The sequence below is a fragment of the Lolium perenne genome, chromosome 4 (genome assembly GCF_019359855.2).
Source record: "Lolium perenne isolate Kyuss_39 chromosome 4, Kyuss_2.0, whole genome shotgun sequence".
NCBI classification, from domain to species: Eukaryota; Viridiplantae; Streptophyta; class Magnoliopsida; order Poales; family Poaceae; genus Lolium; species Lolium perenne.
This window is the reverse complement of record NC_067247.2, coordinates 141,439,598-141,460,362: the sequence shown is the minus strand read 5'-3', so window position 1 is coordinate 141,460,362 and position 20,765 is coordinate 141,439,598. Positions and strand designations below refer to the sequence as shown.

The following is a 20,765-nucleotide window of genomic DNA, read 5'->3' as shown; positions in this document are numbered from 1 at the left end:
ATCAAAGACTTCGGTTTTATACGGACTCATGGTGAGGCCTGTATTTACAAGAAAGTGAGTGGGAGCTCTGTAGCGTTCCTGATATTATATGTAGATGACATATTATTGATTGGGAATGATATAGAACTATTAAGCAGTGTTAAAGGTTATTTGAATAAATATTTTTCAATGAAAGACCTTGGTGAAGCAGCATACATTTTAGGCATCAAGATTTATAGAGATAGATCAAGACGCCTAATAGGTCTTTCACAGAGTACATACTTGGACAAGATTCTAAAGAAGTTTAGAATGGATGAAAGCAAGAAAGGATTCTTGCCTATGTTGCCAGGTAAGGTCTTGAGTAAGACTCAAGGTCCAGCTACAGCAGAAGAAAGAGAGAGGATGAGCAAGATCCCCTATGCTTCGGCAGTAGGCTCTCTCATGTATGCCATGCTGTGTACTAGACCGGATATCGCACATGCTGTTAGTTTGACCAGCGAGATATCAAAGTGATCCAGGGAATGGATCACTGGACAGTGATCAAGAATATCCTGAAGTACTTGAAAAGGACTAAGGATATGTTTCTTTGTTATGGCGGTGACCAAGAGCTCGTTGTAACTAGTTACACCGATGCAAGTTGGAACACCGATCCTGATGACTCTAAGTCTCAGTCTGGGTACGTGTTTATATTGAATGGTGCGGCAGTAAGCTGGAGCAGTTCCAAGCAGTGCACGGTGGTGAAATCTTCAACAGAATCTGAATATATAGCGGCTTCAGAGGCTTCATCGGAAGCGGTATGGATGAAGAGGTTCATTGTTGAGCTTGGTGTGGTTCCTAGTGCATTGGACCCGTTAGTCATTTATTGTGACAACACGGGTGCCATCGCCAATGCAAAGGAACCAAGGTCACACAAGAAGCTGAAGCATATCAAGCTGCGTTTTCATTCGATTCGCGAGTACATCGAAGATGGTGAAGTAGAGATTTGCAAAGTACACACAGATCTGAATGTTGCAGATCCATTGACTAAAGCTCTCCCCAGGGCAAAGCATGACCAACACCAGAATGCTATGGGTGTTAGGTACCTTACAATGTAATCTAGATTATTGACTCTATTGCAAGTGGGAGACTGTTGGAGATATGCCCAAGAGGCAATAATAAAGTGGTTATTATAATATCTTTGTGTTTATGATAAATGTTTGCATACCATGCTATAATTGTATTAACCGAAACATTGATACATGTGTGTTATGTAAACAACAAGGAGTCCCTAGTAAGCCTCTTGTATAACTAGCTTGTTGATTAATGGATGATCATGGTTTCGTGATCATGAACATTGGATGTTATTAATAACAAGGTTATGTCATTAGTTGAATGATATAATGGACACACACCCAAATGAGCGTAGCATAAGATCAAGTCATTAAGTTCAATTTGCTATAAGCTTCCGATACATAGTTACCTAGTCCTTCGACCATGAGATCATGTAAATCACTTATACCGGAAGGGTACTTTGATTACATCAAACGCCACTGCGTAAATGGGTGGTTATAAAGATGGGATTAAGTATTCGGAAAGTGTGAGTTGAGGCATATGGATCAAGAGTGGGATTTGTCCATCCCAATGACGGATAGATATACTCTGGGCCCTCTCGGTGGAATGTCGTCTGATTAGCTTGCAAGCATGTGACTAGTTCACAAGAGATGACATGCCACAGTACGAGTAAAGAGTACTTGTCGGAAACGAGGTTGAACTGGGTATGGAGATACCGACGATCAAACCTCGGACAAGTAAAGTATCGCGTGACAAAGGGAATCGGTATCGTATGTAAATGGTTCAATCGATCACTAAGTTCATCGTTGAATATGTAGGAGTCATTACGGATCTCCAGGTCCCGCTGATGATTATTGATCGGAGAGGCGTCTCGGTCATGTCTGCACATTCTCGAACCGTAGGGTGACACACTTAAGGTTGCGATGTTGCTAGGGGTAGTTTCGGGATTAAAGAAATAGTTTTGGAGAGTTACGGAATTGTTCCGGGAAGATGATTAATGATTTATTAATTAATTGACTTAATAAATATTAATATTGATTTATTTAATAGAAATAAATATGGGGCTAATAGTAGTCCATGAGATATTTTGTTAATGGGCCAACTGAGAAACCCATATTAGCAAACTATCAAAGGAAAGAGGTAAAAGTAAAAAAGAGAACAAGTGGCCGGGCCGGCCAGTGCTCTCACGAGCTAGCCAGGCCAAGGCCTCAGCCACGCTGGGCAAGCCTTGCGCCGTCCACGTACGGGGCAAGCACGGGCCAAGGCAATTTGTTGCCTGTACGGCTGGCCGGCCGATCGATCCGATCGGATCCATTACTTGGAAAATCGGCAAGCAAAGTTTGCTTGGCTCGTACGGCATTAGCCGCCGTGGACGCGCCTATAAAAGGAGGTCACGGGACGCAGGCAAAAATTAGATTTTGGCTGCTCCGGTTTGCTCCGTTTGCTCCACCTTTTGCCTAGTTTCTTCTACCCAACGCGTACAGGCGAAGCCCTGTCCGCGGAAACTCTCCACCACCACCACGCCGTCGTGCTGCTGGACTAGATCCCATCTACCACATCTCCCCGCTTGCTAGAACAAGGAGGAGGTGTCTTCATCGAGCTGTACGTGTGACCGAGTACGGAGGTGCTGCCCGTTTGCAGCGCCGGAGGGATCATCATCGCGATCTTGAGATCGGCAAGTGTACGACTACATCACCCACGAGATCCGATCTCGTTTCCGCTTAGCGATCTACAAGGGTATGTGGATCCAACCTTTCTCGTTGCTTCAATCTAGTAGATTAGATCTTGGTGTTTTTCCATAGATTGGATCTTGGTTTTATTCGTTCTTGCGGTAGAAAATTTTTGTTTTCTATGCTACGAACCCCATCAGTTTTTGCAGGGTTTGGTGATGTGATATGGCCATAATGTGATGATGAATATGTATGAGATGATCATTATTGTATTGTGGCAACCGGCAGGAGCCTTATGGTTGTCTTTAATTTTCATGTTGAGTAGTATTTCAAAGTAGTTGTAATAGTTGCTACATGAGGTGAACAACCATGAAGACGGCGCCATGAACCTTGACGCTACGCCGACGATGATGGAGATCATGCCCGTTGATGATGGAGATCATGTCCGTGCTTTGGAGATGAAGATCAAAGGCGCAAAGACAAAAGGGCCATATCATATCACATATGAATTGCATGTGATGTTAATCCTTTATGCATCTTATTTTGCTTAGAACGCAACGGCAGCATTATAAGATGATCCCTCACATTAATATCAAGATAATAAAGTGTTCTCCCCTCGTATGCACCGTTGCCAAAGTTCGTCGTTTCAAAGCATCTCGTGATGATCGGATGTGATAGATTCAACGTTCATATACAACGGGTGTAAGCCATGTTGCACACGCGGAATACTTGGGTTTGCTTGACGAGTCTAGCATGTACAGACATGGCCTCGGGACAACAGAAACCGAAAGGTTGAACACGAGTCATATGGATGATATTATCAACATGTTGATGTTCACCATTGAAGCTACATCATCTCACGTGATGATCGGTTTTGGTGTAGTGGATTTGGATCGTGTACCACTTAACAACTATGAGGGATGTTGTATTAAGTGGGTGTTCATTAGTAATTAGATTAAAACATGAACTAATTATCATAAACATAGTCTGAGTAGTATTTTGAATTAATTGTGTAGTATTGGCATCCGTTTTTCTACCATGCGCTAGTCTTGTTATTGAGATAGAAATACTGTTAAAATCTGACAAGAAACTTTACGGACTGGTACCGTATTGTTAAAGAATCAAGAAGTGATTAAGTCCTATAGAAAACTTTTAGTAAACCTCACATTGTTGATTCAAAGAGCTATGGTTTCAATTAGTACATAAAGTTATCTTGTCTCCGTGAAACTCGAAGTTCAAATCTGTTTGTAAAGTAAGGAGCTGAAAATTTAGTTTTCAGAAATAATCAAGGTATGAGATATATATGATATCTAAGACCTTATTGCAAGATGATAGAATATAATTTGGTGAGACTACATAAACTCATAAGTTTTATGGGAATGTACGAAGGTTGAAGACGCAAGGCGTCCCAATCCTCCAACTATTGGGGCACTAACAATATTCGCATATCCATGAAGTTATCATCCTTAGTATGCACCGTTTCTAAGACTCGTCGTATCGAAGCATCACGTGATGATCGGGTGTTATAGATTCTACGTGTGCATACAACGGGTGCAAGCCAGATTTGCATATGCGAATACTAAGGTTAAAACTTTACGAGCCTAGCATGTACAGACATGGTCTCAGAAAGTCATCATGATACAATGGATAAAATTATGAGTGAAATTGTTCATCATATTACAAGGTTACTAATAGTGAAATCCGGAACACTTGACATATGATGATCAACTTCAAAGTAAGAACCTCAAGGTTATTGGTATTTGACCAACAAACCAAGAAGTTATTGAAGTTGATGTGTTTTTCTGAATAATGAGGAAAGCTAAAAGAGAAACTACAAAAGATTATTGGCAGAAAGAAAGAAAAGACTAGAATGTCTAGCTCAGGTGTATATAAATGATATACATGTTATGGTTGTATTCCTAGTTAGGTCTCACAATGAAATTCTTGGGTATTTGTACCATATTGGTTGGTATGAAGTGACATACAAAACAACGCAATACAAGAATACAATGGCCTAAGTGACTGACAAGGAATATGATAGGAATGCACGTCTGGAACAAAAATAAAGTGTTATTATGTTCGTCGTTGGCATTATATCTAGCCCTTAGAATTTATAATAAAGAACTTAATAATTGTTATTTTGCTCTAGTCAAATGAAAACAATGAGTTGTTCAAATTATGACATTACTCCATATACGATGGATAAGTTATTATAAATCTTAATGGTGAAATACACATACATAATACTGACGCTAAAATGCCATAAGGCAAATGATTTGAAATCCACTTATTTGTGGAACCGCCATTTATGTCATATTAGAAAGAAACGCATGAAGGAACTCCATGCAAATGGATTTTTGGAGTCATTTGATTTGTTGAATCGTTTGGCGCTTGCAAAATCTTTCCTAAAAAGTAATGACTGAAATACCGTTCATAGGCCAAGAGTTGAACGGGCAACTAATTTAGTGAAAACATACATAATGATATATGTGGTTCACTGGGCATAGTTGTGTGCGGGAGATTCTTCTACTTCATGAAAACTTTCAACAATGAATTGAGTATATATGTGGATATATTCAATAAGGAAGAAGTTTGAAACATTTGAATGGATTCAAATAAATTTCAGCATGAAGTGGAAATCATCGTAATAGAAAAGTCAAATATCTATGATTGGATCATGGTGAAAATATTTGAATTACGAGTTTTAGCAAACATCTAAGAGAGTCATGAAATTGTTCTACTACTCACATTTCTTGGAGTATCATAATGATGATATAGTATCCGAGAGATGTATCCAAACCTTGTTGGATTAATGATGAGATAAAATATTATGACGCCATTATATTTTTGTGGATTATGCTTTAGTGACTACCGCTTTTACACTGAATAGAGCATCATCATGATCCGTAGAAATGACACCATACGAGTTATGGCATGGGTATGAACCCTAAAAGTCCTTTCTTAAATTTTGGTATGCATAGCATAAGTAAATAAGTTTACAACCAAAATCGGATGAATGTCTTTGTTGGTTATCCCAGAGAATTGATTGGGAATTCTTCCCACTATGGAGACAAAGACAAAAGTGTTTGTCAATGTTTCTTATTTCCAAGAAATTGTTTCTAGCGAAATTTTTGAGTGGGAGGACAATAGAACTTGATAAAGTTTCTGAACCTGAGCATAATGATCAGAGTAGCGCAGCATCGGAATTGGTTCCGGAAGCGGCCACGACGATCACGGCTCCCATGACTACAAAGTGTTTTAGCCATGGAGATCGAAGTACATATTGAACCTTGTAGGTATGGTTTACTTTGTGATCAAATAAATGATTTGTGAACAAAGGATTGATTTTGAACAATGATAAACCAACTACAAACAAAGAAGTTATGATGGGCCCTGACTCCGTTAAAATGGCTATACGCCATGAAATCCAAGATAGATAAATACTTTTTGAAAGTAAATAGATCTATAAAATTGATGGACTTGGATGAAATATCCTTGAAGAAGCTCAACTTGTCGAAAAGTTGTTTACGACAAAGTTCAAAGAGTTGACTACGATAAGATTAGATCTTCCGTAGCAATGCTTATAGTCTATGTGGATTATTCTAGTAATCACTACATATTTCTTTTATGAGATATGCTAGTAGGATGGCAAAATACATTACTTATCAGACGTGTGTATTAAAGGTGTATACAAGATACAACCAATTGTTTTGCTAGTCCGTGGAATACTAGATAGGTATACAAACTTCAATTGGATGAAGTGAGTATCACGGAGTTGGAATCTTCACCAGATGAAATAGTCAAAGAGTTTTTGATTTCATCAGAAACGATGAAGAGGCTTGCATTTGCAAGAAATTAAGTGGGAGCGCTGAGACATATTTATAATACTTTATGTAGATAACATATAGTTGGTTATAAATGATGTAATTATATACTTGATTAAAAAGGTTTCATTGAGAAATTAACTTCAATGAAAGGATATGGACTGAAACAAATTTAGTGTCAAGATCTATGAAGATAGATTGAAACACATAATAAGTTTAAATCAAAGTACATAGAATGGATATTGAAGTAGTTCAATATAGAAATATTAAGAAAATGTTCTTGTCATGTAAAGGTTTAACAAGACTTGAGTGTATCTGACACTCGATGAGTAAAAACACATGAGTGATTTTAGATCATGAATAATATGTACATAATCAGATATCTTGTGCTCTAAAAAGTTAGGAGCATATACCAGAATGATTCATGTGATGATCATTGAAAAACAGTAAGAATATTCTTGAGTACTTAAGAAGAACCAAGAATATATATATATATAGTTTTTATATGAAGAAATGACAAACAAATCACTGTAAAGTGTTGCAACGATATTTGTTTTGTCACATATGAAAATAAAATTTCAATTTCAAATTAGACTAAGTGTTGTTTAAAAGGTAGCACAATGAGCTAGAAGTTGTCTATGCTAGATTTAGAAGAGTTCTAAATATTGTGACGGATTCTACAAAAGAAGGCAGAGTATGTCATTGTTTTGACAATGACAAAGGATGTTAAGTCAAGAGGTTCTTTTAGAACTTGGTGTAGTTCCAACAGAGTCAGAACTTTGAAGCTATATTGTGTGTGACAATATTAGTGACATATTTCAGACCGCGGAATTAAGGTTCCACCAGAAGACCAAACATATTTAATGCTGACTCATTTGGAAATGAGTGATGCGTTGAGACGCAAATGAATTACAAAATACATACGGTTCTGAGCATGTCAGATCTGTTGACTAAAACCTCTCCCGTGAGCAAAACATGATAAAGCACCGGAAGGCCAAGGTGTTACATCTTTACAAATGTAAACTAGATTATTGACTCTAGTGCAAGTGGGAGACTGTTGGAGATATGCCCAAGAGGCAATAATAAAATGGTTATTATAATATCTTTGAGTTTATGATAATATTTACATACCATGCTATAATTGTATTAACCGAAACATTGATACATGTGTGTTATGTGAACAACAAGGAGTCCCTAGTAAGCCTCTTGTATAACTAGCTTGTTGATTAATAGATGATCATCGTTTCATGATCATGAACATTGGATGTTATTAATAACAAGGTTATGTCATTATGTGAATGATATAATGGACACACCCAATTAAGCATAGCATAAGATTACGTCATTAAGTTATTTGCTATAAGCTTTTGATACATAGTTACCTAGTCCTTATGACCATGAGATCATATAAATCACTTATACCGGAAAGGTACTTTGATTACATCAAACGCCACTGCGTAAATGGGTGGTTATAAAAGTGTGATTAAGTATCCGGAAAGTATGAGTTGAGGCATATGGATCAACAGTGGGATTTGTCCATCCCGATGACGGATAGATATACTCTGGGCCCTCTTGGTGGAATGTCGTCTAATGTCTTGCAAGCATATGAATAAGTTCATAAGAGACCAAATACCACGGTACGAGTAAAGAGTACTTGTCAGGAGACGAGGTTGAACAAGGTATAGAGTGATACCGATGATCAAACCTCGGACAAGTAAAATATCACGTGACAAAGGGAATTGGTATCGTATGTGAATGGTTCATTCGATCACTAAAGTCATCGTTGAATATGTGGGAGCCATTATGGATCTCCAGATCCCGCTATTGGTTATTGGTCGGAGAGAAGTCTCAACCATGTCTACATAGTTCGCGAACCGTAGGGTGACACACTTAAGGTTTGATGTCGTTTAAGTAGATATGGAATATGGAATGGAGTTCGAAGTTTTGTTCGGAGTCTCGGATGGGATCCAGGACATCATGAGGAGTTCCGGAATGGTCCGGAGAATAAGATTCATATATAGGAAGTCACTTTCCAAGTTTGGAAATGATCCGGTGAATTTATGGAAGGTGGTTTCTAGAATTATCCGGAAATAAATTACTATGGAAGGAGGAGTCCCGGAGGGACTCCACAAACCCTAACCAGCCAACCAAGTGGGAGGGTGGAGTCCATGGTGGACTCCACCTCCTTGGCCGGCTAAGAAAAGGGGGAAGGGGAGAGTCCCTGTCCCTCTAGGTTTCGCCCATAAGGCAGTTTTTCTGTTGGGGTCTTATTCGAAGACTTTGGGCAAACCCTTGGGGTTCCACCTATATAATGAGGAGGAGAGGGAGGGGGCAGCCCATGGCTTGGCCGCACCACCCCTGCCCCCTTGAGGCCGGCGCCCATGGCACCCCGTCTCCCCAAACCCTAGCACCCCTCCTCCACTACTTCTCCCGCATATGCTTAGCGAAGCTCCGCCGGAGATCTCCATCGACACCGCCACCACGCCATCGTGCTGCCGGGATTCCGAGGAGGATCTACTACTTCCGCTGCCCGCTGGAACGGGGAGAAGGACGTCGTCATCAACACCGAACGTGTGACCGAGTACGGAGGTGCTGCCCGATCGTGGCACCGTGATCAAGATCTTCTACGCGCTTTTGCAAGCGGCAACTGATCGTCTACCGCAGCAATAAGAGCCTACTCTTATAGGCTTTGGAAATCTTCAAGGGTTAGTCTCGTTCATCCCCTCGTTGCTCCCATCTTCTAGATTGCATCTTGGCTTGGATTGCGTTCTCGCGGTAGGAAAATTTTTGTTTTCTATGCAACGTATCCCAACAAGGAGTTGTATATATATACGCCCTTTTGAGGCAACTTCTTCATATATAACTAAACATGGGAAATGTGTGAAGGCTTTTGTACTGAACTAGATGTATGTGATTGAAGCGAACAAGCCTGTTATGAGCGACCAAGTGAGCAATGATAAACAAGCTAGCCTGTTGAATCTTTTAGAACCATGGTGATAGAAGTAGGAGATATCAGGAAGACAGAACATCTACATTGTGATAGAACAGCTCGTCCCGACAACTCAATTCCTGAGTCATCCGAAACAGAGCCACAAGATCCACGTTCTGCATTGTCTACATCTGCAGGTGTATCGGGGGTCGCTTAACCGACAGCGGCTACTCCTCACACATGTGCTTGTCCGTCACCACCGCTGGCATAGCATAATGCCTTGTGGCGAGGAGGAGTCTCTCAGGAGCCTCGGGTCTTAGATACGGTCCGCTGCCATAGGGGCTTCGGTCGAAGATGAAGCAGATTCCAGCCGTCTAGAAAGAGCTATCTCAGCAACAGCTAGCAAGTAGTAGTAAATGTAGCACTAGGCTTCCTTCTGCTAAATGTACTTGGAATTTCTCAAATTCAGAATGGTTGTGGCAAGAAGTCTCCGCGAAGTCACTAACCATTAGGAAGTAGTTAGGGTTCTGAATCTGGTATGCCTTTGTGCAACTATTCTTCCCCTGGAGCGTTGTGATTGTTAAGCTCCTGACATCTAGTTTGCTGATATGTCCGGACATTACATTTTCGCGTTCCTCGTGTGTTGGTGAACTACTTCTGAGCACCTACGAGGAAATCGACTTGTCATGTAATGGCAAATGCTTGTGCAACCTTGCCGTTGATAACTATGGGTCTGTTTGGTAGCCTGGGTCATTTTGAACTGTATGGGCATACTCCGTGGGTCTTAACCCGTTGAAAACGAGCAACATGCCATTTTTTCCGCTTCATTTGGTTGCTCGCCGAGACAAGAGAGGGAACACTGCCCTCATTGTTTGGTTAGTTGTTGGTGCAATGCACCTCTTGTTTACTTGCACACATGAGCCTGCTATGGTATTATCTTTCATTGGTGTGGTGATGTTACTCATCAAGTGCTGATTGTATAAGAGTACATTAAACAACATTCAATTCATCAAAAGGTGCTGGTAATATACAACACAGAGTTACCCTACTAGGCGATGCATCACTAGTTAATGTTGAGATTGTGAGATGTTTAATGCTCATGGATGATGGCCCACTTTATTGGTGCCTTGTCTATATATACGCCCGCTGAAAATCAATTTTCCATCTAGACTAAAGAGTGGGGAAATGTGGATGTTCTGTACTGAACAAAGCATATGTGATTGCAGAGTATGACTAACCAAGTGAGCGACGAAGAGCCGGCTAGCCTACTATATTTTCTAGGCATTTAAGCCACGATGATAGAAGTAGGAGGCATCAGGAATACATTGTGATAGGACATGTACTAGAACAGCACATGAGAGCATGTCCATTCATCCAGCAAGCATCAAATGATCTTTTCCACGCCGCTAGGAAAATCTTTCAGGCTTGGGAACAACCACATAGTGGAAACACGGCAAAAACCCGAAAAGTTTGACCTGTTTGGCCGGGGTGACCAACCGGTTTTGAAGATAATGTACCAAACTTTGTCTTTGGATCATGCGGGCAAATATGCTGCCAAATCGTAATGGTAGCAGCAAAGAATCAAGCATGCATGCGTTGTATTTTGGACAACTACTATGTCTTGTAGTAGCAATTTTTCCCATATATTTTTGTGCCCATCCACCGTTAAGAGGCAGCACTAAGATCAGTGATATTCATTGTCAAAACAAAGATCACTTGATATTCAACTTAGCATATTGTCTTTAAAAAAAAATTATCCGCTATCCCCAATTTTAATATTTGGACATGTACCTGGGCCCGTAAACTGGTCTTATTTTACCCGGCCCAGCCAAACGAGGCGCCGGCCGCGGGGCCCCAATTCCACCGCCGAGGTAACGCAGGCGTCACGCCACTCCACTCCTCTTCCAACCCGTCTTCAAAACCTCCCCTTGAGCCCTACACTGCTCCGGTGTTTCCTCACGCCGCCGCCGTCGCCGTCGCCTTCGCGTCCGTGTTCGCCTCCTCCTCTCCCTCCTCCGGCGCCTCGCCACCGCCGTCGCCATGGGGAGACGTAAGATCCCGTCCACATCCCTTCCTTCCCCTCTCCTTGCTTGCTCGCGGTTTCGATTCGAGCGATGACTGGCTGCGGCCGCGCGGTAGGGTTTTGTCTCCGTGCCTACGTCTTGCCTGATTTCGCCCCCTCCGTGCAATGTCGACGCGAGGCGAGGTCCGATGGCTTGCGACCTAGTTAGGGATTTACTTATCGCCTACCGATGATGAGTTCCCTGTGCTTTCTGTGCGTGTATGGTTCGGTTAAAATGTTACGGTTGCCATGATCATTCCGTCAAACTTGTCAAATCTGGGTTATATTTTCAGTAGACACCTCGTCTGTAACGTGCTACTACGGTTATTACAGAATGTTTTTTTTTTCCGTGCTGTGTGCTTTAGGTTATTTGATTTTGATCAACTGTGTTTGTGTAGAAAAACATGTGCATCGTCCTTGTTAATATGTTGTTAGTTTTGGCCTCAATCTTTTGCAAACTTCTGTAAACGTGTACTCTGAAAAGGGATTAGTCTAGAGCTGTCATTTTTTCTGGGGGATTTTGATCTTGCTGTCATTTCTGCAACTCTGCTTGATGTGTGTATATTATGTTTGTTGATTTGAAACCCATGCTGACATGGATGCAGTCTACACTGTACTACCTCTGATTATTTTTTTGATTCATGTGTCAATTATTATGTGAACCATACCTGTGAGATGATTTGGCAAAAGTTAGATTATCTATGCTATGAGGTTTCAAGTGTGATATATGCTTCAGTTGTTTCGTCAAGTGAAAATTCTTAACTATACATCATCTATTCTGTGGAAGATGATGCTGGTTTTCTTCCTCTGCTGTTATCTTCATCACGTAATTTAATGGTTATTGTTTTTGTGTTAACTTAGGTACGAAGTATTAACCATTGCCTGTTGTATACGTTTCATTTGTTAAGGATATAGCTTGTTGGATCCTTGTAAATTGTAATTTGTACAGAATATGCAAACGGTAGAAATTTACGAGATGTATTAAAGTGATTTATACTTGTGCTACTGTCTAGTACATTGCTAGTGTTTAATTATGTTGTCAGCTTCCCTTCTGGTACTGTTTATAAGTTTTATATTATGATTGTCCATTCACAACCCATGCTGTCATGCATGCAGTATACACTATTATCTACCAACGATCATATTCATGGTCTTGTATTATGGGTATCATACCTGTAAGATGATCTGGCCGAAGTTAGATATATGTCTAGTGTAAAAAGTATCATTAACAGCAATTGTCTTGTTGGAGAAAAAAGATGTAGTTTTCTGTCTGCGCGGTTATGTTTATAACATCCTTTTGTACACATTTTTGGGTCAAAGCTGTAGCCTGAAGGATCTTGTAAATTGTAGAGAATTTGTACATGCTTGAAATTTGTGAGATTTATTAAGGTGTTTCTACTTGTGCTGCTGTTTATGCAGTGCAATGACTACAATGTTAGTGTTTAATTTTGTTGTCAGCTGCCGTCCACCTTCGGGTAGTGTTAACTATAAACTGTTTATGCTTAAATAGAAATTTGATTAGAGAAAGATTTTCTCTCTGCAGTGTCAGAATTTGACTGGTTTCTATCTTATCATACCTGACTTATTTGGCTCATTGATCTGTGAGATTTTCCTATTTGGTTATACAGAAACGTTCTTCTGATTTAATGCTCAGAATTGTGTGACCTGCATTTGTATTGTATTTGATTTCTCAAAATTATGGGCCTTTTTCCTCACCAGGGCCTGCTAGGTGCTACCGCCAGATCAAGAACAAGCCATACCCCAAGTCGAGGTACTGCCGTGGTGTCCCTGACCCGAAGATCAAGATCTTCGACGTTGGGATGAAGAAGAAGGGAGTGGACGAGTTTCCCTCCTGCGTCCACCTGGTCAGCTGGGAAAAAGAGAACGTCTCCAGTGAGGCTCTTGAGGCTGCCCGTATTGCTTGCAACAAGTACATGACCAAACATGCTGGCAAGGAAGCGTTCCACCTGAGGGTCAGGGTCCATCCATACCATGTCCTTCGCATCAACAAGATGCTTTCATGTGCCGGGGCTGATAGGCTCCAGACTGGAATGAGGGGTGCTTTTGGGAAGCCTCAAGGTACCTGTGCTCGTGTGGACATTGGCCAAGTCCTCCTTTCGGTGCGCTGCAAGGAGAGCAATGTTGTTCACGCTGAAGAATCCCTCCGCCGTGCCAAGTTCAAGTTCCCTGGCCGTCAGAAGATCATCCGCAGCAGGAAGTGGTACGTGTGAAATATGCTGTTCGCCTTTTCAACTCAGTGTTGTTCACTCTGTTACTGAAGGGCCGTGAGATGTCTTGGTTGTGACGTTGCTAATGTACTTTATTGTTCAGGGGCTTTACAAAGTACAACACTGAAGATTATATCAAGTACAAGAGTGAGGGAAGAATCGTTCCAGATGGTATCACTGCTAAGGTGATAAATTTGTTCCATTCTGAAGTCCTCATGTTTCCTTCAGTTCTATTCTTCTACTAGATTGTACAATAAAATGATCTTATGCTGTTTGCTTAGTTGCATTTTCGTCGGTGCTGATTTGTTTTAATTTAGCTATGTGCTTCTTTTTATTGCTGCATACTTAACATGATATATGATGATTTAAATTGTAAGGTGTTACGATTTGTTCCACACTTGATATATTGATGCTGATATTTTAGTTGACTGTAAGATTTTTTTTTTAAAGTTTTATTCTCTTATGCTGGTATAGGCGTGTTTTCCCTGATTACTGCTTATTATAATAGTTCTGTTATACAATGTATTCTGAACATTATAATCTTTATATGTTGGCTGATGTTATGTCACATTCAATCTGCTTGCTGATTGAACTTTTTATTTGTATTGTTAGCTGATATACGTGTAAGTACTACACAATCTCATACTGTTTCTTCTTCTGTCTCTTGTGCAGCTTCTTGGTGTCCATGGCCCTATTGCTAAGCGTGCCCCTGGGCAGGGCATCCTGGCTTGTTGAAGTGTACACAGATCATTTCCGTCGCTAAATGGAACTCGAGACCTTTTTTTTTTGCGGTAGTCTAATTATCCATGCTAGAACGATTGTTAAGTAAAGTTGGCTGTTGGCTGCGACGTGATCTGCTCCCTAGTAGCTCTCTCTGTAGCCCGTTTTTGGTGGTGGTGGTTTACATATCTACGGTTTTGTGTTGTTTCAACCCTTTATGCTGATCCATATCCGCAAGTGCTAGAGAATTGTGGATTAACAGCTCTGAATCATGCAGTAATGTTGTATCACGCACTTATGCTCATCGTGTACTACTGTGGATTTTATGTGCCAAGTGTTCCCATGTCCTGATGTGACACCAATGTGCATGTGTTTTTGTGATAAATCTAGTAATTTTTTTGCGTTGAAACTCATTGCTTGCTTAGTTATACTTGATGCGGAATTGAAGTTATCTTGTTGGCTTCTGAGAATTGCTGTCGATTTGATCTGTAGCTTTGATGTTTTGTTATAGTTGTTCTTCATTTGTGTCCGTCCTGGATGTCTTGGTCAGTTCAATCTAATCTTTCAATAACATGTTGTGATGTTCGTGCGTTTTGTATTCAAAAGCCATTGCACCACATGATCAGTGTCTTAAGCCTGAGTGATGGTAAGTGATGCGTACGTCCGTTTGCTGCTTGTTTTTTTTTGCTGGCTGCTTTTCTGTAGTTAAAATGATCGGTTAGCGCCCATTGATATCCCATTATATCCCATTGATATTTCTCGATTATCTTCAGTTTAGCATCATATCAGTAGAAATCGCAGAAACCGAAATAAGTTCCCCACTTCAGTTCTATTATATTCAGTCTACTGTAAAGGAGAACCATCACTTGGTACAGTATCATTCTTCAGTCTAGCAGCAAGGTCCAGTATTTCCAATGATTGAACTGGGACTTGCAGTGGAGGCAGGACGTACTCAGCCGCATGCTTACCCAGCACCAGCAGGTTCAGAATTCTATGAAGAATTATGAATGTCACAGTACCTACACCATCGCTTTCTTAATTCTCTGCTTAAATTCCTGATGGATACCATTTTCACAGCAGGGTTCTGCACGATTTTCAGCTGTCAGAAAATTCTTCGTGTAGGGGACTGGCTCTTCGGATCACACATGAACGGAGTGCCCGCGGCCGCGTGCATTGACCCCATGTTTCCTGGAATCATGGCGTCCTTGGCTTGTGCCTGGGTGTCTGCCGGGTGCTTGTAACATTCTTCTCGTTCTCATCAGAGACACCCACAGATCTCTGGTCTGAATCTGATGGATGTACCATGGGCCTTTTCACCCTGCATGCTAAAGAAGAAAAGCTGCCACGAAACTGGAATTTGAAGGACCCATATATATGCATTGGTGGGAGGCGGTAGGGCAGTCAAGACGGCCATGATCAGGACCGGAAACGATCGAGATTTGACAGGGAATTGCGAGCTGTGAGGTGGAGGGAAAGATGCACAACACGGGGCAAAAGGCCTCCTCCTCCTCGCCGCTTCTTTTCTGGTGGGTGGTGGCAAGTTGGAGGGGATCCATGGGGGAGGGTTTTGGGTTTTGTGTGATGCTGCTGTTGGTGGTGACCAGGAATGCCGTGCGTCCTGTCCGGTCGTTAAGTAGGGCCTCGCTATGTGGTATCCCTCCGATCCATATTCGTTTCAAGTGTTCAGTAATTTTTTTTGTTCAGTGAAAATATTTTTCTTGCGTTGTTCCTCTACAAGGAGTGACTCTTACTGCTAAGAACAATCTAGCTCAGCGTTAGTTCAGGAGTAGGAAGCGTTGCTTTCGAGATGAGGATGAAACGATACAACGTTTGTCATTTAACTGTCCTTTTGCACGACTATGGGGCACAGTGTTCATTGTATATATTCTTCCATCTTGAACTACGAATATGATCAGAAATAGTGGCTGGTACTAGCAAAAGAACTTAAGGTACACATCGTGAAGGTGTGTGCTTCATGTCAGGCTTTTTATTTGTTGGCTATTTGGAATCACCGAAAGAATATTGTTTTCAACAACAATCAAGTTTATAATGCAGCTTATCCACATCGGCTACCTATTAGATCCATATGTGATCCTTGCTTCATCAAGCAGAGGAGCAGAATACTATCTACTCATGGTGCAACCATACGGAGATGGTCGAATGGGCTATGTGCAACCAGTATAGCCATCAACGTACTAATACAATTATTGTTGCATAAATGTAAAATGTGGTCATTATTGAGCTTGTTTTAGCGCTTTTGTTGTAATCTTTATTATTTACTGATTTTTGAGACTATTAACACTATAATAGTGGATGGGCATGTGCAACAATTAATCGGTGCAAATTACCGGGGGTTTTTCCCTCTATCTCCCTATTTTTTGTTCAGTCATCTCCATGGATTAGTAATCATTCTTTTTGGTATTTGTATTTTTTGTATTTGTCTCTCTATAAAGGCACAAATCTGCATTTTATCTAAAAACAAGAGATGTCTTAGGAAAACTAAGAAAAAACCAAGTAGAACTGTACATTTGTACTAAATTAGTATGTCTGATGTACAAGATATATAAGGGATAAGGGTTGCCTTTTCATGACTTTTGTGCATAGCATGCTCTTAAACTTGGAAATATATACACCAGAAATTTGAAGCGTACGTACTCGTATATGGCGCCACTAGATTGGATCCAAAACGTACAATGAATAGGGTGGAAAAGTTATACTGCCTCCGTGGCAAAAAGAAAAGTAATGCCGACCCGACTAGCGTCTCTTCCGGATCTAAACAACGCAATGATGCCAAACCTGCCTTTCACCTTTCCCTTTCCCATTGTGCGTTTGTGTCTGCTGGGGCTGGAGGCTTGGAATATGGCCTAGCTGCTGCTCCACACCTCCGTGTCTCACTATCTTCGGCTCTGTGTATGCGTATCCATGCTCCTCGCAGTGTGTAGCTGCCTGGATGTATTACTTCCTGCAGGACAAGGCGCTGGTAGTGGTAGTGGAGTTTCCGTATCACCTTTTGGCAAGTTTCTAGCTAGCAGGGTTTTGTTGTTGTGTTTTGGATATAGGGCTTAATACATTGGATGTTTACATGGGTAGCTTTTGGTAAACATGCATGTTTCGATCGATGAGTGTGAGGCCGCCTTTATGCCAATGTCATGTCAAAATGAACTCTGTCCGGGCTCTCCTCTCCATTTTTTTTTCGAAATTATTATTAGTTTGTTCTTAAATATAGAACGTTTTGGAAGTTTAAATTGAAGCCCAAAACGTCTTATAATTAGTAACAGAGGACATTCAGCATCATGTATATAGTTACCTAATGCACGGTGCAATTTACTACTCTCTGTATTTCTATCGGTGGCCTTGCCTTGTTTTATAGGAGGTTGTACCATTTTACAGACATGTTTGATTGTAGAAAAATGTCCACATAATCAGTTACGAGGACATTCAGCATCATGTATTAGCATGGGCTAAATCCTACACAAACTTATTAATTAGCAGCGATAAACATGTGCAAATAATACAAATACCACATTTATACAGAAAAGCTAGCTAGCCTTTATGCCGCCTTTTGGTCTAATTCCGGCTTTAACCCTTTGTCCAAACCCTAATGCATGCCCTAATGGCCCAGCTTTTGTCCTTTGGATCGGCAACATTAAGAAAGCAAGGCAGGCAAGAAAGACGATAAAAGGAACAAAACAAAGGAGAAAAAGGGGGCCACAAAAGGTGGTGAGAAAAGGAAACAAAGTGGATCATCATCATGGTCTTGTACGCATGTCGCCTCGTTAATTGCCACACTCATCATAATCTTCATCTCTTATCTAGCTTAATTAGCTTAGAACGGGGCATGAAATTTCTGGGGTGAGAGTATCTACATATAATCATATATTCTATGAAATTGGATACCTGTAATAGAAGTTCATTTCACAATTGCTCATGGTACCTCATGGATGTCTCCAAGCTTTAACGAAGCCTGATGTGTGTCTTTCATGATAGCACAAAGATTTCAGATAATCATCGTAGTTAGTAAGAGTTTAGAGTTCTGAGCTGTAATCACTGCATGTTCATAATTAGTTAACATGGTTCATGCATTTACGTGCACCATTCTCTGGGCGTCTTGAGAAATGGTTTCATCAAGTTACTCGGGTAAATGTATCAATATATATCCATACTATATGTTTGGGAGTACAAAGAAAAGTTATCAGGTGGTTACATATATAATTAATAGGAAGTTCATTTTAAATTTGGTCATGGTACCTCACATGCATGTCTCCAAGCTTCAACGAATTCTGATGTGTTTCATGATAGCACAAAGATTTTGTATGATCATCATTATCAGGACAGATTAGAGTTCCAAGTTGTAATTAGTGGATGCTCATAATTAGTTAATTAGGTTCATGCATATACCTGCACACCGCCTGTTGAGAAATAGTTTCTTTACCAAAACTGAATTTCTTAGGAGAACACAACACATTTGTGGACCAAAATTGCTATTCCAAATGAGCAGCAAAGCTAGATTGTATGCCCTTGGTCCTGATGATTAAGGCGTATCTTTATATCGTTAAGACATCTTTGACCACAATTCCTCTTTTAATATGCAAATTATGTGATACAAAATTGTAAACGAATCCAGTGACACAAAATTCATGTCATATAACCTTGTATTTATTGAGTGGTCGTTAGTCAAAGACTTGTGTTAATGAAACAAAATACGCCTTGGTTTTAGGAACAGAGGTAGTATGATTATGACGATGTTATTTTTTAACCGAGTAACGAAATACTACTTAGTTGAATACCGTTCAGTGCAGTGAAATTTTGATAGACGTCACTGGTGGACTGAACCGATGTGTGCCTAGTCCACTGTTAATTGCGCCAGCTGGGGCAGGGCTCCACAGCTTGCTGCTCAACATCCATGACCTAGTGGGAGTTTTGTGCATCAGTATTATGCTATAATATGATAGGTATAATAACAAAGTAATTCACACATCAGTCTCTCGGATGGTGTATGCACCGAGAGATGCACACATGCTAAATGACCTAACACTACCACACAAAAGGTCTCTAGAGACAGGCGCTTGACCTCCTGTGTGGGTTTGGTTCTCAGAAAAAGTTTTATCTATCCAATTCTAATTTTTATATGAATATTAGTTTTAAAATTTTCTAGGCCTTTAAATAATATCTACATATGAATTAGAGTTTATTAAATTCCTAGGAAAGTAAGCAAAAAAATATTAAGACACAAATGGAAAAATTCCATGTTTCTTCTGGAAAATTTTGAACAAGTCAATCAAAATCAATAACGTTTTTATAATAATTTTTATTGAATATTCAAAAAAGATTTATTTGAGACGTTACAACACCTACGGAATGGTTCGAGCAACCTAGTATCAATTGTTTTTGTCTTAATAGAAAATGTTTTACTGGGTTTCTTGTTTCAAAGTGCATTGAGTTTTTTTTTCTTTTTTGCTGTGTGCTAGTAAATGATGAACGGTCATCAGGGCTTGTTGGAAGCAGTGGGGAGTACACACGTATGTAAGTGCATGTTTATGTCTTTCTAGGTAGCTTAGGCTTATCAGCCTAGCACACCCCTCAAATTGCATCATTTCGACACGACCGTCTGGAATATATCTAAGTGATTGCATGCCCGACTCCTTTTTAATGGTATCGTCGCGTCCATCCATAATAGTGCACAGGGCCTCCGATCGAAACGTGTGCTTGTACGTGCATGCATCATTGGTTCATGAAGTGAGGTCGACTAGCTACTGACCCAAAATTCCCTTTCCGTAGGGGTAAATCTATGATCGTACCTGTGCTGTTATGGTTTCGTAGTTATGGTTTAAAATCTGTATGCACAATTTTGAATAATGAGGATATATTAATACTAAGATGATACTAATTACACATATTGCAAATTGCTATGCAAATGATTATTAGAAAGAAAAAGTGTATGCTACTGTGGTATGTAGATATGTTAGTCTGTATATATCCTAGAAAAAATAATGTAGATAATTTTTTTGTGAATGAATAAAATATAGATATGCTTGCCTTACAGTTCTCCAGTTGCAAGTGACAACACAATCCAACTAATTAACATGATATCCTTAGTGATGCAGTATGTAAAGTACATCCTTTTGCAACACTTTTCTGGGGCAACACTTTTTTAGAACGATTTGCAACACTTTCGATCACTACATATATCCTCTAGATCCTGATTATTCTTGCCCACGATTTTTTTTTCCACAAGTTAAAGACTAATTTAGGCAGATAAAGTCCGGCCATGTTTGGACTTTGGAGGCCAAGAGATCTCATTCT

At 40.3% G+C, this 20,765-nt stretch overlaps 1 protein-coding gene across 1 annotated transcript; it reads left to right on the top strand.

Moving 5' to 3' along the window:
- Positions 1-11,366: 11,366 nt before the first annotated feature.
- On the top strand, positions 11,367-14,823 carry LOC127348664 (large ribosomal subunit protein uL16z). The gene is made up of 4 exons (XM_051374612.2): positions 11,367-11,502; positions 13,234-13,735; positions 13,846-13,927; positions 14,415-14,823. Exons 1-4 carry the CDS (start codon positions 11,493-11,495, stop codon positions 14,475-14,477), a joined length of 657 nt encoding a protein of 218 aa, XP_051230572.1. The 5' UTR covers positions 11,367-11,492; the 3' UTR covers positions 14,478-14,823.
- The last annotated feature ends 5,942 nt before the right edge of the window (positions 14,824-20,765 follow it).

Bases quoted from the DNA above. Each gene is read 5' to 3' on its own strand.
- LOC127348664 (XM_051374612.2), top strand. The intron at 13,736-13,845 runs GTACGTGTGAAA...TTTATTGTTCAG, and splicing joins ATCATCCGCAGCAGGAAGTG to GGGCTTTACAAAGTACAACA. The intron at 13,928-14,414 runs GTGATAAATTTG...TCTCTTGTGCAG, and splicing joins CAGATGGTATCACTGCTAAG to CTTCTTGGTGTCCATGGCCC.